Here is a 12864-nt window from a genome sequence, read left to right as displayed (position 1 = left end):
AGATAATTGGAACAGACAGAGAGTCCAGAAACAGACTCACACAGATTTTTAAACTGATTTTCAACAAGGGTCTTTTTTCAACAAATGATATTAGAACAATTTGGTTTTAATATGCAAATAAATGAAGTTCAATCTATATCTTACACACTTTACAAACGTTAAAAATGGATCACAGGGCTTCCCTGGTGGCACAGTGGCTGAGAGTCTGCCTGCCGATGCAGGGGACACGGGTTCGTGCCCCCGTCTGGTAAGATCCCACATGCCGTGGAGCGGCTGGGCCCGTGAGCCATGGCCGCTGAGCCTGCGCGTCTGGAGCCTGTGCTCCGCAACGGGAGAGGTCACAACAGTGAGAGGCCCGCATACCGCAAAAAAAAAAAAAAGAAAAACACATATAAAAACACTGTGACCCTGAGTTAGGTAAAGATATTTTAGATACAACACCCAATACACAGTCCAAAAAAGAATGAACTGAAAAAATGGACAAGATAAAAACTTCTGCTCTTCAAAAAACACTGTTAAAGAAATGGGAAGACAGGCCATGGAGGGGGAGAAAATATTTGCAAATCATATAGCTGATAAGAGACTTGTATCTAGAATATACAAATAATTCTCAAAACTCAATAAGAAAACAATCTGATATAATGAGCAAAAAATTTGAACACTTCTCCCAATAAGAAACAACAAAGGGCAAAGAAGCACATGAAAAGATGTTCAACAATTATGAATCATTAGGGAAATGCAAATTAAAACTACAATGAGATACCACTACACACCCATTAGAATGGCTGAACTTAAAAAGACTGACCATATCAAGTCTTTGCAAGGATGTAGAGGAACTAGAACTTTCATAGGCTGTTGGTGGAAAGAGTAAATAATACGAACATTTGGAAAACAGTTTGGCAGTTTCTTAAAACATTAGATACCTACTATATGATCCAGCTATTTCACTCCCAGGTATTTACCCCAGAGAAACAGAAGCATATGTTCATATAAAGACCTGTACATGGATGTTCATATCAGCTTTATTTATAATAGATAAAAACTGGAAATAATCCAAAATATCTACCAACAGGTGAATGGATGAACAGTTGTTGTAAATTCATACAATGGAATGTTACTCAGCAATGAAAAGGAATGAACTATGGACAAATCTTGAAATAATTCTGCAGAATGAAAGAAGACTTAAAAAAAGTAGTGTGTGCGTGTGTGTGTGTATATGTATGTACATAACGTATATATTGATTCCATTTATATAAAAGTCTAAGAAATGCAAACTAATCTACAGTGACAGAATGCAAATCAGTGGTTGCTTGGGGACAAGGTTGGGGGTAGAGAGGGCTGGGAGAGAGAGATTCCTAAGGGGCTCTTTGGCGGTGACGCATGCGTTCATTACCTTCATTTTGGTGATCGTTTCATGGTTATATGTGTCGAAAGTTATATTGTACAGCTTAAATTTGTGCAATTTAGGTTATATCAATTATGACTCAATAAAGCTGCTATAAAAGGAGTATTTGTTTTCATTTTGAATATTTTTTAGCACTTTGATTTTGGCAATTCATTTATGTATAATCTCAGACATATTTTGAATAGCATATCAATTATTGTTAATTCTAATATCAGTCATTTGAGTTTCATCTCCATATTATTCTCAAAAACTCCAAGCTAGTTTAAATATACAATCTGCTCAAAAAAATACAGATTCTGAAAAACTTTCCTTCTCTGTTTTTTTCACCATCTATCATGAATAGTCCATTGGTATAGAAGCAATCTAATAGTACCATCTTTTAGCTAATTAGTTTATGTCATTGTTTTTCAATTTAAGCAAGGAATTTTTGTGAGGCAGACAAAAGTAAAATCCATGGAATATTTCAAATTATAACGCTTTTTCTTTCAATCTCAAGGGAAAAATTATATGCTACAGTCAGCACAGACCTTTTAATTTAGGGTACTGATTCTCCATATGTCTTACGAAAAAATTTCAAACATACACAAAAGTACAGAACTGAATAATGAATCTATATGTACCTGTCACCAAGCTTCAATCATTATCAACATTTTGAGATTCTTGTTTTATCTATTGAGCTCCCCTCATCTTTTTACGGAACATTTTAAAGCAAATTCCAGGTATCATACCATTTCATATCACAGATATTTCAATATTTACATCTTTTTCTAATATGCCAACAGCTTTCTAAAAAATTGCCTCACACAAAGTTAATTATACTTCATTACCAGAACACTTAATTTAATTTCTTATGCTTCTCCCCTACAATTTGTATAGGGGTGTGTCCCATTTAGAAATTCTTGTTTCATTAACTGAAGTGCTCAGGAAGATGGTTTTTAAGAAAAGCAATATAAAGACATATGTATAAGTTTATAGGAATGTTAATATTTTTAAGAGAAATATTTTTGATAGGTTATTCTGAAATTAAAACAAACACGAGGGATCTAGAATATATTAACAAACAGAGGTTCATTTGTTTCTTTAGTAATTCACTTATTTATATATCCTTCCATGGTTCCACCCAGTTCCAAGCCAGTAGTAGAGCTGGCTTGTAGCAGTTTGTGAGAGATGGCTGGTAAAGTTTTTGGAATTTTGTGAGCTGGTTGTTAAACATCACTATTATTAAAAATTATTTAGATTTTTAATAAAACAAATTTTATTAAAAAACCCCAAATACTCAAAAACGCAACAATTTTAATTTTACTATTATCTATGCTCTTCAGTTTACATGTCTATTGTACAATATCTGTGTGGTGGAAACATCATGTTTGCTACTGAGCATCTTTTCTCTACTCCGTGTTTAGTAATGTTATGTTGGAGGCCTGAAGTTAGTCATGGTGGGAATATTTATGCCACAGATATAAGCAAATGCTACAAATTAGAACCATCCCTCACACCCCTGCCTGGACAGCCTGTTGTTAACAGTGGCCAGCACAACACTGCTTCCACCTTGAGCATTAACGCTGAGTCAGGTACTGGAGTCACATGATATATTTCTTGTCTTTTGAAATTTGAGCATAACGATCCTTCTAATGTTACAGTATTAAAAGCACATTAAATAGAAGGCACCAAATAGACAAATGTGAATAGGTCTGTAGGAAAACAAATGCAGAATACATGGTATGTATTAATAATTTTTAATATATGCCTTTAAAGTTCCTTTATTATAAGATCCAAAATATTAACACAGAGAAACTTGTTATGCTGAAGCTCAGGAAATAAAGAACCCTAGGGAGGTAGCATCTTTGGTTTGAATTGTTTCATTACTTGAATTTTAGAAGCATATAAAGTGTAATTAGATAGTGATTAAATAAGAAGATTGGAAATACTATATAAAATGTATATATATTCTTTAAATGATACAACAGAATGCTAAGAAAAATAATTATGAATCTGATTTTTAAAGAATAAGTATAATTTGGGAACTATCATATACCAAAGACTGTGAGAGCTTAAGTGTATACCAAGTCAAGTGTGTTTAATAGATAAGTGATTTTTTATCAAAGAAGGCAAAAAGAAATCTATTTTAAAAATGAGGTTTTAGTTAAAAACTTAAAATGCTACCAAAATTTGCCAAACTTGTTTTGCCAGTTGATATTTGCAGAAATCAAAGCTTTGTCTGTCTAGTCTGCATTTATATTTAGTCCGGGCATTTAATCTCTCTTTTGATCTTAGGTTTTGCCATACACTTTAAGTTGTTTTATAAGGCTTTACCATTAAGTTAGTTTCATAGCTTGTAAAATCATCTTATACTAGCAAACAGCTTATTTTAAAACTGCTCAGAAAATACATAAAGGAGTAACAAGGAATTAAAATGAACACTGTGGTTCTTTATATGTGTTTCTTTTATTTAGGTTATTTACCTCTTGTGAAAGCTGTGTTACTTGGTTCTTTTGATGTTCCAGGTCTTTTAGAACCATCGAGTTTCGTTTTTCTAACTGAAGCACTCTTCTTGCCAAATGGACACTAGGAGAATGGAATAAGAAAATTAATGCTTACAAAAGAGGAATACTATCTCAAATACTCAAAATGTGTTTGTGTGCTTGAAAACTAACCATTTCCTAATAATACTTAAATATTAACAGGAAAAATATGGAGTCGAATATATTTCCAGGTGTCAACAGTGGAAGAACAATATCCCATTAAAAATCTGCATAACAATGTAACTGTGATATATTGATTATCACAGTAATAGTTTCTAGCCCTTGCTATAAAAGTGGAAAGTTACATTATGATACTTGCTTGAAAAGACCGCAAGAAAGCAATTCACAGCTTTTCTTCATTTTTATAAAAATTTACCATTTACAAACAAATAAGGCAATTAGTTGAAACAGTAACTAACAGCATCAGTGTTTTCCTCAGACAACATAATGCATTTTATAATACAAAACACAACTGAATAGATTTTCTATTGAAAAAAGAGATGGAAAAGATGTCTGAAAAGTGGAGACAGATGTCTAACAGTAAAGGCAACAATTCTGTATTAAAAGAAACCACTAAAAGATCACACTGTGATCATCACAAGATGATCACAACTTATTGTATTGAGTGTCATCTTTAGTATTTTAAGTCACATTAAATGTAAAATGTCCCAATTCTACTTTTAAGACATAATTAAGAAAAAAAGGTTTAGCTATAAGAATCATAAAATCATCCCTACTAACCACTGGGGCATAATTCTTTAAAAAATCTGCTAATAATGTTGAGAACAGATGTTGCTCCAAAGCCCCTCTCTGTAATTCCAGAAACTTAAAAATTTAATATTTATCACATTTTCATATTCTATGTGACTTAACCCATTAATCTCTGAATTGCAAAATCTGTAGAAACTGAGAAGACAGATGTTTTACAATGACAAGAAGTAAAATATTTTTGTTCTAAAATAAATTATAGGACAGAAATAATTCCATTGTATTTCAAATATTTCCTAACATCAGATAAAGGAATTCATACAAAACTCTGAAAAAAAAATGCTAAATATCACCCTATACATCTATTTCTAAGAACTTGTTATTCCAAATGAAAAAGATGAGTTCTTTTGTTATACAGTGAATTGGGTAGCTTATTTAGATATGCTCATATCTAAATTCCTATCCTTTCAACTGGCATAAGATTTTGCCTTAATAATCAGTTGGAGTCAGAGATGGAAAAGACACAGTCCCGTTTTCTGTCAGTCATTTTTTTTTTTTTTTTTTTTGCGGTACGCATCTAAGCTCAGTTCCTATGAACTAGATTGGAACTAGATTGATATATCTAGCTCCTATGAACTAGAATGAAAGTTCTCCAATGACAGAAATTTTTTTAAAATTTGTTTTCTAACGTATTCTAAGTGCCTTGGAGAATACCTGGTACAATAATAATCTGTTCAGTAATAAACTGTTCAGTGAATGAACTTGTTATACAAGACCTCCTGTTTCTTTATGCCCTAGCCAACACTGGGCAATATCAATCTTTAAAAGTTTTGCTAACTTTACATATAAACAATAGAATCTTATTTTAAATTAAATTTGTGAGGTTAAACATCTCTACATTTGTCAGACATTTGTATTTCTTATTTAATAAATTGATGTTTATGTCCTTTTACCATTCACTTCAAATCTTACCTACGTGGTTAACTCTATTCTACATCTAAATTACCTAAAAATATCACGGCCTCCCAAAATCTCAACAGAACCAACCTATTTTCCATTAATGTCTACTCTGCTTAATGTCCCATAAACATGTTTTGTATATTCCTTCCACTGTACCTCTGTTGGTCCTCCAGTCTGGAGAAGATAGGTTATTCCACTGATTGGGAGCCCAGCTTTTTCTGGAAGGCTCTCTCCGAGGTCCACTTCCTCCATTTCTGACCAGGCCAGCCTTCACTGATCTCTATTCCTCTGACTGACATAGGCTGGCACAGAATACAGTGCTAAATTATATGGTTTTAGATATTTCTTGATAGTCTTTCAGGTGTTCATCTTTTCTCCCCCAACAGATACAATTTAAATGAAGACTTACCCTCTGTGGTGTGTGCTGAACAGAGGGGGCACTTACTAAATCCTTCCTGACTGATTTTAAGTAAATTTTGCTCAAATGCTAGAATTTTGCTCAAATTGCTACAAACCATATTCCAAGGTTGCAGAGTCTCAATACTAAAGTACAACTAATGCTCAGCATCTAAGCATTGAACTAGTAATAAAAAAGAGCATAAAGTTTATAAGGGAAGAAGGCAAATGTCACAGATACCAATTCACCGCTTCCATATTTCAACCTCCTAAACTTTTAAATGTGGCACATTGTTGTGCTGAGTGATTTGGTGCTATAGGTGGATTCTGTTTAGAAATCTGGGATATTAGAAGTCAGAAGACAGGAGGGGAGTTTAGTTTAACTGAAATTCAAAGCAAGACAAAAGAAGAATTGCTCAACTAGCTGAGTTTATGTCTCCTTAACGACAATGTACATACTATGAAAACAAATCTTTAATGAGTTTTTTTATAATGAGTAACCATGGATACAGTTAGGGGAAATGACTCCTGCTAAAGTTTGTTTGTTTGTTTGGTTATTTATTTATTTATTTAGTACTGAATTCCTTAAGAAAGCACTGCTTTTACAGGCTCTCTGTTGGGACACGTAGGTAGGTACAGCATACAACACTTCTTTGTAATTATATAACTGCCATGTGATTTTTACCTACACCAACATTAAGTTTTACATCAACTAGAAACCAATACCACAAGAGTATAGTTTTGTATTTGAATTTTAAACTAAAACTTCACCTCTTATCTGGTAAAATTACTTCCCCAAGGGTTACCTCTTAGCTCTCTCAGCACCTCTTGACTCAAAATAAGTTATCCTCTTGGATTTGTCAATGGCAGTCAGTACTTCTGATTATCACATATAGTTTCATAGTAGCCTAGCCCAGGCAGTGTGAACATGGCCGACCTCCATTTATATCTGAGATATCAGAGCACAGTGGAGGACTGATGCTCTGTCCTGAGTCCTTCAATATTGGATGGTTCTCTTAGTATTACCAAAACTCCAAATAAATAAGTGTAGGTACTTAGTTACCTGCTAATTAGTTACTTGGTCTGAAATAACATTTGGTTTTTTGCTCTTTTTCAGTTTTAACAGGTCAGAGTCCTGTCTCAATTAGCATGGCATGGAAAAATGGTTCAAAAAAAGGGCACATGGGCCAGAACGATTTCAGCTTCAGAAAGCATAAGGTTGCTCCCTGCACTGACTGCTTTCTTGGCAGTTACTGAGGACTAAATAGTGGTGCATTATGATTACCTATAGTTATATGAGTTTTTTTCTAGTTTTTCTGTAGGTTTAAACTTTCAAGTTGATCATGAGTAGATTAGCAATAACTTTTTAAAGGTTTCTAAAACCAACCCAAATGAAATAAGCAAAACTTTCTCTAAGGAGGAAAATGAGAACTCACACATGTGAGAATAAAGGAGATGAAAACAAAATTTCATTATGCACAAAAGTTTGCTAGGAAGATAAAAGCTTCCTCTGCTTTATTTTTTCCTTTATTATAAAGATTAGTCTACTGTGAAAGTTTCAACTTAAAGCTCTTTATAAAACTAGACAGAAACTAAAACAAAGATCAATAGTATGCAGTAAATCTTGCAATTTGAAAGGTTTAAAAACCTTCAGAAAAGTCTCCACATTCAGATATGCCAAAACAAACAGAGAAGCACACACTAAGGCCACATTAGTGCCTGGGTGTTACCCATTTAGTGTTTACAGGTTAAAGAGTATAACCAAAACATGCAACTAGAAAATCTTGTTTGCTATTTTCAAAACAATCACTACCAAAACAAAAACATTACTTCAGATTTTCAAGTTTAGTCAAGAAGAGCCTTTTTTATTTTAAGCGACTTTAATTGTATATGCCCTTTTAACTTTCCACAACTTTGTCCCAGAAAGCTTAATGCAATATTTAGTTACTGTTCATATCTCTACTGAAAATTCAAAATGTGAGTAACCTTCTTTAACAATTATAATGTGTTTAAGATACACTTTTGGAAGTTATTTTTCAAACTAATTTTGAAAAATTAGTTTTGCTACTTCTTTATTGGAAACTAGCATTATGGTCTATGTCTTAAGAAACTGATTAATATCAAAGAAAGTGAATCTCAAAACTAGTTTCATGTCCAGGAGTTGTTTCCACTAATTATTTCAAGAGGTCTCATTAAAATTTTAAAACAAAATTGTTTTAAATGAAAACTCACCTTGTGCCTCATTAAAGTTTCTGGAACATTGGCTTTACCTCGAAAATCAACTGTGTGATCTATTTATGTTAAGAAACATTAGCTGACATAACAAACTTTTATTGGACACCTACTCTACGCCAGGCACTCACTGTGTGGTGAACTTCTTTGCATCCATTTTCTCATTTTAATTTCATAATATACATTGGGTGGCAATAGGTAACTAGTGAAAATTTTCAGTGGCTATCCAATTTACTAACAGCAATATGGCACTCAAAAACAGAAGGCCTAAAAATTAAAGTTGTGTATAACCATTAAAAATTACCTTTTTGAAGAATATTCAATGATATAAGAAAATGTTCAGGGTGAAATTATAAGATAAAAAATTAAATTTCTAAGTTATATACAATAATACCCTAAATACATAAGAAAATATATGTATCTGTATACATTTTTGAATGGCTATCTTTGGACAGTAGGATTACTGGTATTCCTAATATTCTAAAATAAATATATATTATTTTTATAATCAGAAATCCCCTCCAATTAAGTGTTACCCTAAAATATTTAATTCTGGTTGTTGAATATATGAAATTTTAAATCAAATTTAGTATGAATGGGATATATTGTGTAGCAGATGAGAAATAAGTTCCTTTGAAATTTTAATATATTTTGAAATGTGCTGATGTATAATGAAAACTTTTTTATGCAAATATTTCATTTGCCATTATGACTGAGTTATTTTATAATTCACCTTAAGCTTCCATTGCTTTAATTTCAAATGTGACAAATTAAATATAGATTCTCTTGAAGGTTATATTGCTTTCATCTTAAATAAATTAAACTTAGAGCACAAAGCCATTGACTTCTTTACAAATATCCATTAAGAAATCAAATATGGACTTTGCAAACTTCAGAAATGCATCAGACCCTAAACAGGGATCTTCTTTGCCATTGGTCGATTTTGTGCATACAGTAGGCACTCAATAAAAGTTGTTGAATGAATGTGCAAAGGAATGCATAAATGTCCTCTTTGGCTATCTAGACTTACTTTCCCTTCACTCAGTTTAGATGACCTCAGAAGCACTTCCTCAAAATAACCCTCTGGTTCATCATGAGAAGAATGCCTGGCACCAGCTGGTAGGAGATATTAATAGCATGCCCATTAGGCACTTGTTCAAGGCACATAGATAGCTCAGTGATAAAATCTTTAGAAATATTTGGACAGTTAAGATTATTCAGAATATAAATCAGTTGTGGTTCCTTAAATCTTCAATCTCAATATTAAGAAATCAACATCTGTTTTGGAAATTCTTAAAAAAATAGTAAGATAATAGTAATAATTGCTTTCAATTTTAGAAGAACTCAGCATTTGGGGGCTAAAGAAAGAAAGCTTACAACAGAAAAATTCTTTTTTCTTCTTGTGACCAAGATTCTTTTGAAGGAATCAGATGATAAAATAGAGAAGAGAATGGACTTCCTCCTTCAAATTTCCGTTTTTAGCATTTCACCAATCATTTGCCACTGATAAAAAAGTCGCTTGCCCACAAAACTACATTTCTATTCCTCCCTTGACAACATAATGCTCAAAAACAGAGATATGCTGAAAATCACAAATTATCCTAGGTCACCCTCAGGAGGGACTCAGGGGAGAATGGGAATGGAATGGGACTATAACCGATTTTTTCAAGTAATACATAATTTAGAAATACTTGCATCATCACTAAACAGAATTAACCATTCCAACTACAATTTGATATCTGGTAGTCTTCTACCCTTGATCTGTTCAGTGTAACCAGTAAGAAACTTAAATTCTAAGCATCCTGTTGTTACTTCTCATAAAATGGTCTATATCTTACATCACTTTAGATAGCTGTAAAGAGCCGTTACCCTCTGAGCCAAAGTTTCTACAAAAGTATTAGAATTAAGATGAATTGTTTTTCTTACTTAGTGTGTAATGTCTCTAAACGTTTAAACCTATTCATGTAAAAATAACAGATAGCAGCTCTGAATCCTCAAATACTCAGATGAAGAGACATTTCTACTAGGTATCTTACACCATGCTAGGTAGGGACAATGGAGAATAAACAAGAATAAGATGTAGTTGCTGACCTTGAGGAACTTTCCATCTAGCTGGGGAAACAATATGGAAAATGAGAGCTAGTGAGATAAGACAAATGCTCTGTTGTATGGTATGTGGAAAATAGACATTATAGGCAGACAGATATACTACCCTCATCTGGGGTAGAGAGGTAAATAAGGCTGGAGAGGTAGGGCCACATGGAAGGGCTTAGAAGTCTGACAGAAACATTTAGATTTGTTATGGTAGCAAGCAGGGCTCTTTCTGCAAAGCAGGATGAATTCAGGTGGGAGAAAGGAGTTAGGAGTTAGGTCACTAGAAAACCAATTAACATAGGTACAATCTTCTCTTAGTATACTTTAAATAGTATCTCAACAAATAACTAGTGGATCTTCTAAAAATTTTCTTGGTCTTCACAAAGTGTTTTATACTTTCAATCACAGTATATATGCTAGCTCTATCTCTCTCTCCCAATCTCTTTCTTTTTCTCTCTCTCAAGTATACATCAAGGAATGTAGACAGGTGAATAAAAAACAAGTGAAAAAAAAGGGAAGCATAATTCATTAATTTTAACCTGAAAATTGTTGGTACAAAAAAGCATTTGTAACTCACCTGAAATTATGATGAAAATAAATTTAAAATGGTGTCATTATCACTGAATCCAATTCTAGGAAAATTCTAATGTACACTTACATTCTACCCAACATTAAACTCACTTAAAAATACATGAAATGCATGATTATTACTTACTGTGTTTGTGAGCAATTTAATATTTATGCATACTAAGAATAAAGTAACTTTATTTTGTCACTCCACTCAGTACCTCATCATAAAGCACAATGTAATTACATTTAGCTTGAATGGATAAGTGAAATGAATATATATTGATTTTACCTTTGCTTTAGTCGTCTTTTGGCTGTTGTGGGAACATTAGCACCATAGCCATAAGAAAAAAGAATCCTTTCAGCCTCATCTTCATTTTCAACTGGAAAATATTGAAGTGTACAACGTGAAATATTTTTTTTCTTAAAAAGTATGGCAGAAGTGAAAATAAAAGAGGTCATAATAATGAATTAAGGAGCATAAGAACATTTAAAAGGGCTAATGCATAACCTCAAGCAGACCATTTGTAAGCAGCAGCACAGTTATTTCGTAAAGTATATGCTTGCTTGGATTTGTTCCACCTATTTTTAAAAGGTTTAGTAAGGGACTGCATCATATGACACATTAAGTTTTCTTGTTATAAAGCATAATAATACAGATGTTATTTACTCTGAGGTTCAAAGGCTTTCTGCATGAAATGTATGTTATGTACTTCTGAAAAAGTAATGATAAACTCAATTTCATTACTTCTTTTCTTGATAAGAGAAATGATTATTTTTAATTAGGAAAGATGTTCATTATTTTATCAGAAGAACAACTTTATCCTAACTTGCAATAATGAAATTATGCATTTAAGTAGGCTACTCTGTGAGGAAAATGTACAGTCCTAAGAATCTACTGATGGCATTTAAAAAAAAATTACAGAAAACACAGTAACACCATTTACTTCTAAATTTTGCTATTGTCACACCACTCCCCCAAAGGAATTTTAACTAACAGGTTAATGTTTTATGGGTAAAACGTTTAAATGCGATGACAATTTACTGTAAGTTGAGATGAAAAAATATTTAATCAAAGGCTATAAAAGCTAAAGGTTTTTTAAACCTTTAAAAAAGGTTTAAAATTTAAATTTAAAGCAGTTCATGACATATAACAATTTTTATAACATTATTCATCAATAACCAGTATTTTAATGTCAAAAAGAGAAACCTACTTTCAGAAATGTTTCAGGTTTAAAATAAAGCCAAATATTTTACATTAGTAAGTGAAGCTATTTGCAGGCCTATCACTGTAATATGCACTTATTTGTTGTTTGATCCTTCTGTAGTAAACATTTCAGGAATATTCATAAGTGTTCTTTTTTTCTTCAATTTTGACCCTATTCACAGTGAACCAAGATCAGTTTTCAGAGGTAGGATTAGTAGTTATGAGGGACAAGTGTAAGCAAGAGATCCTATGTGCCATTGCTGATAGTAACATCTATCATTGCTCAGATCCAAGTTGGCTTCTCCAATCCAGCTCTATCAGAACTAGAGCAGGCATTTAGATACCTATCTGACGCTTGTTTCTCTTAAATAGTTCTAAGGTCAGAAGAAAGAGGGGTAAATTTAGCTAACATCTCAAAAACCCATCAGATATTGATGGACAACTTAAATTTGAGTTTAATACTTACTGGATTAATAACTCATGGGCTAACTATTCTAGTGGTGATTTAATTACAGAAACAATGTCCTACACAAAATGGCAAATGGTACTAAAGAGATATGAATGTGCCTTAGTACCACTATTTTTCCCATGCTAGAGGCATTAGGAAGGTATGGGGAGAATGACATTCACAGAGAACGTGCAGGAAGGAACTGCAATGTGTAAAGGCACAGAGCTGTGAAGTTTCAGTAATTGTGAGAAAAGTGGCTGAAGTTAGTCTGGAAAACAATAGTAGTAGAAAGGGAGGCCAAGTTCCAACTGTGAATGGGACTAAA

The 12864-nt window shown here is 32.7% G+C and overlaps 1 protein-coding gene across 2 annotated transcripts in view; it reads right to left on the bottom strand.

Moving 5' to 3' along the window:
• The window catches only part of PIBF1 (progesterone immunomodulatory binding factor 1), a 219319-nt gene that overhangs the window by 61973 nt on the left and 144482 nt on the right, over positions 1-12864 (bottom strand). For both annotated transcript variants that reach the window (XM_082859326.1, XM_082859327.1), the window contains exons 13-14: positions 11177-11267; positions 3868-3970 (exon numbers count right to left, since the gene is read on the bottom strand). In XM_082859326.1, coding sequence (XP_082715452.1) covers positions 3868-3970; positions 11177-11267 — 194 coding nt within the window. The remainder of the gene's footprint in view (positions 1-3867; positions 3971-11176; positions 11268-12864) is intronic.

Source organism: Leucopleurus acutus, assembly GCF_964270905.1.
Source record: "Leucopleurus acutus genome assembly, chromosome: 18".
NCBI classification, from domain to species: domain Eukaryota; kingdom Metazoa; phylum Chordata; class Mammalia; order Artiodactyla; family Delphinidae; genus Leucopleurus; species Leucopleurus acutus.
The sequence above is the reverse complement of the archived record's forward strand: the minus strand, read 5'-3'. Positions and strand labels throughout refer to the sequence as shown.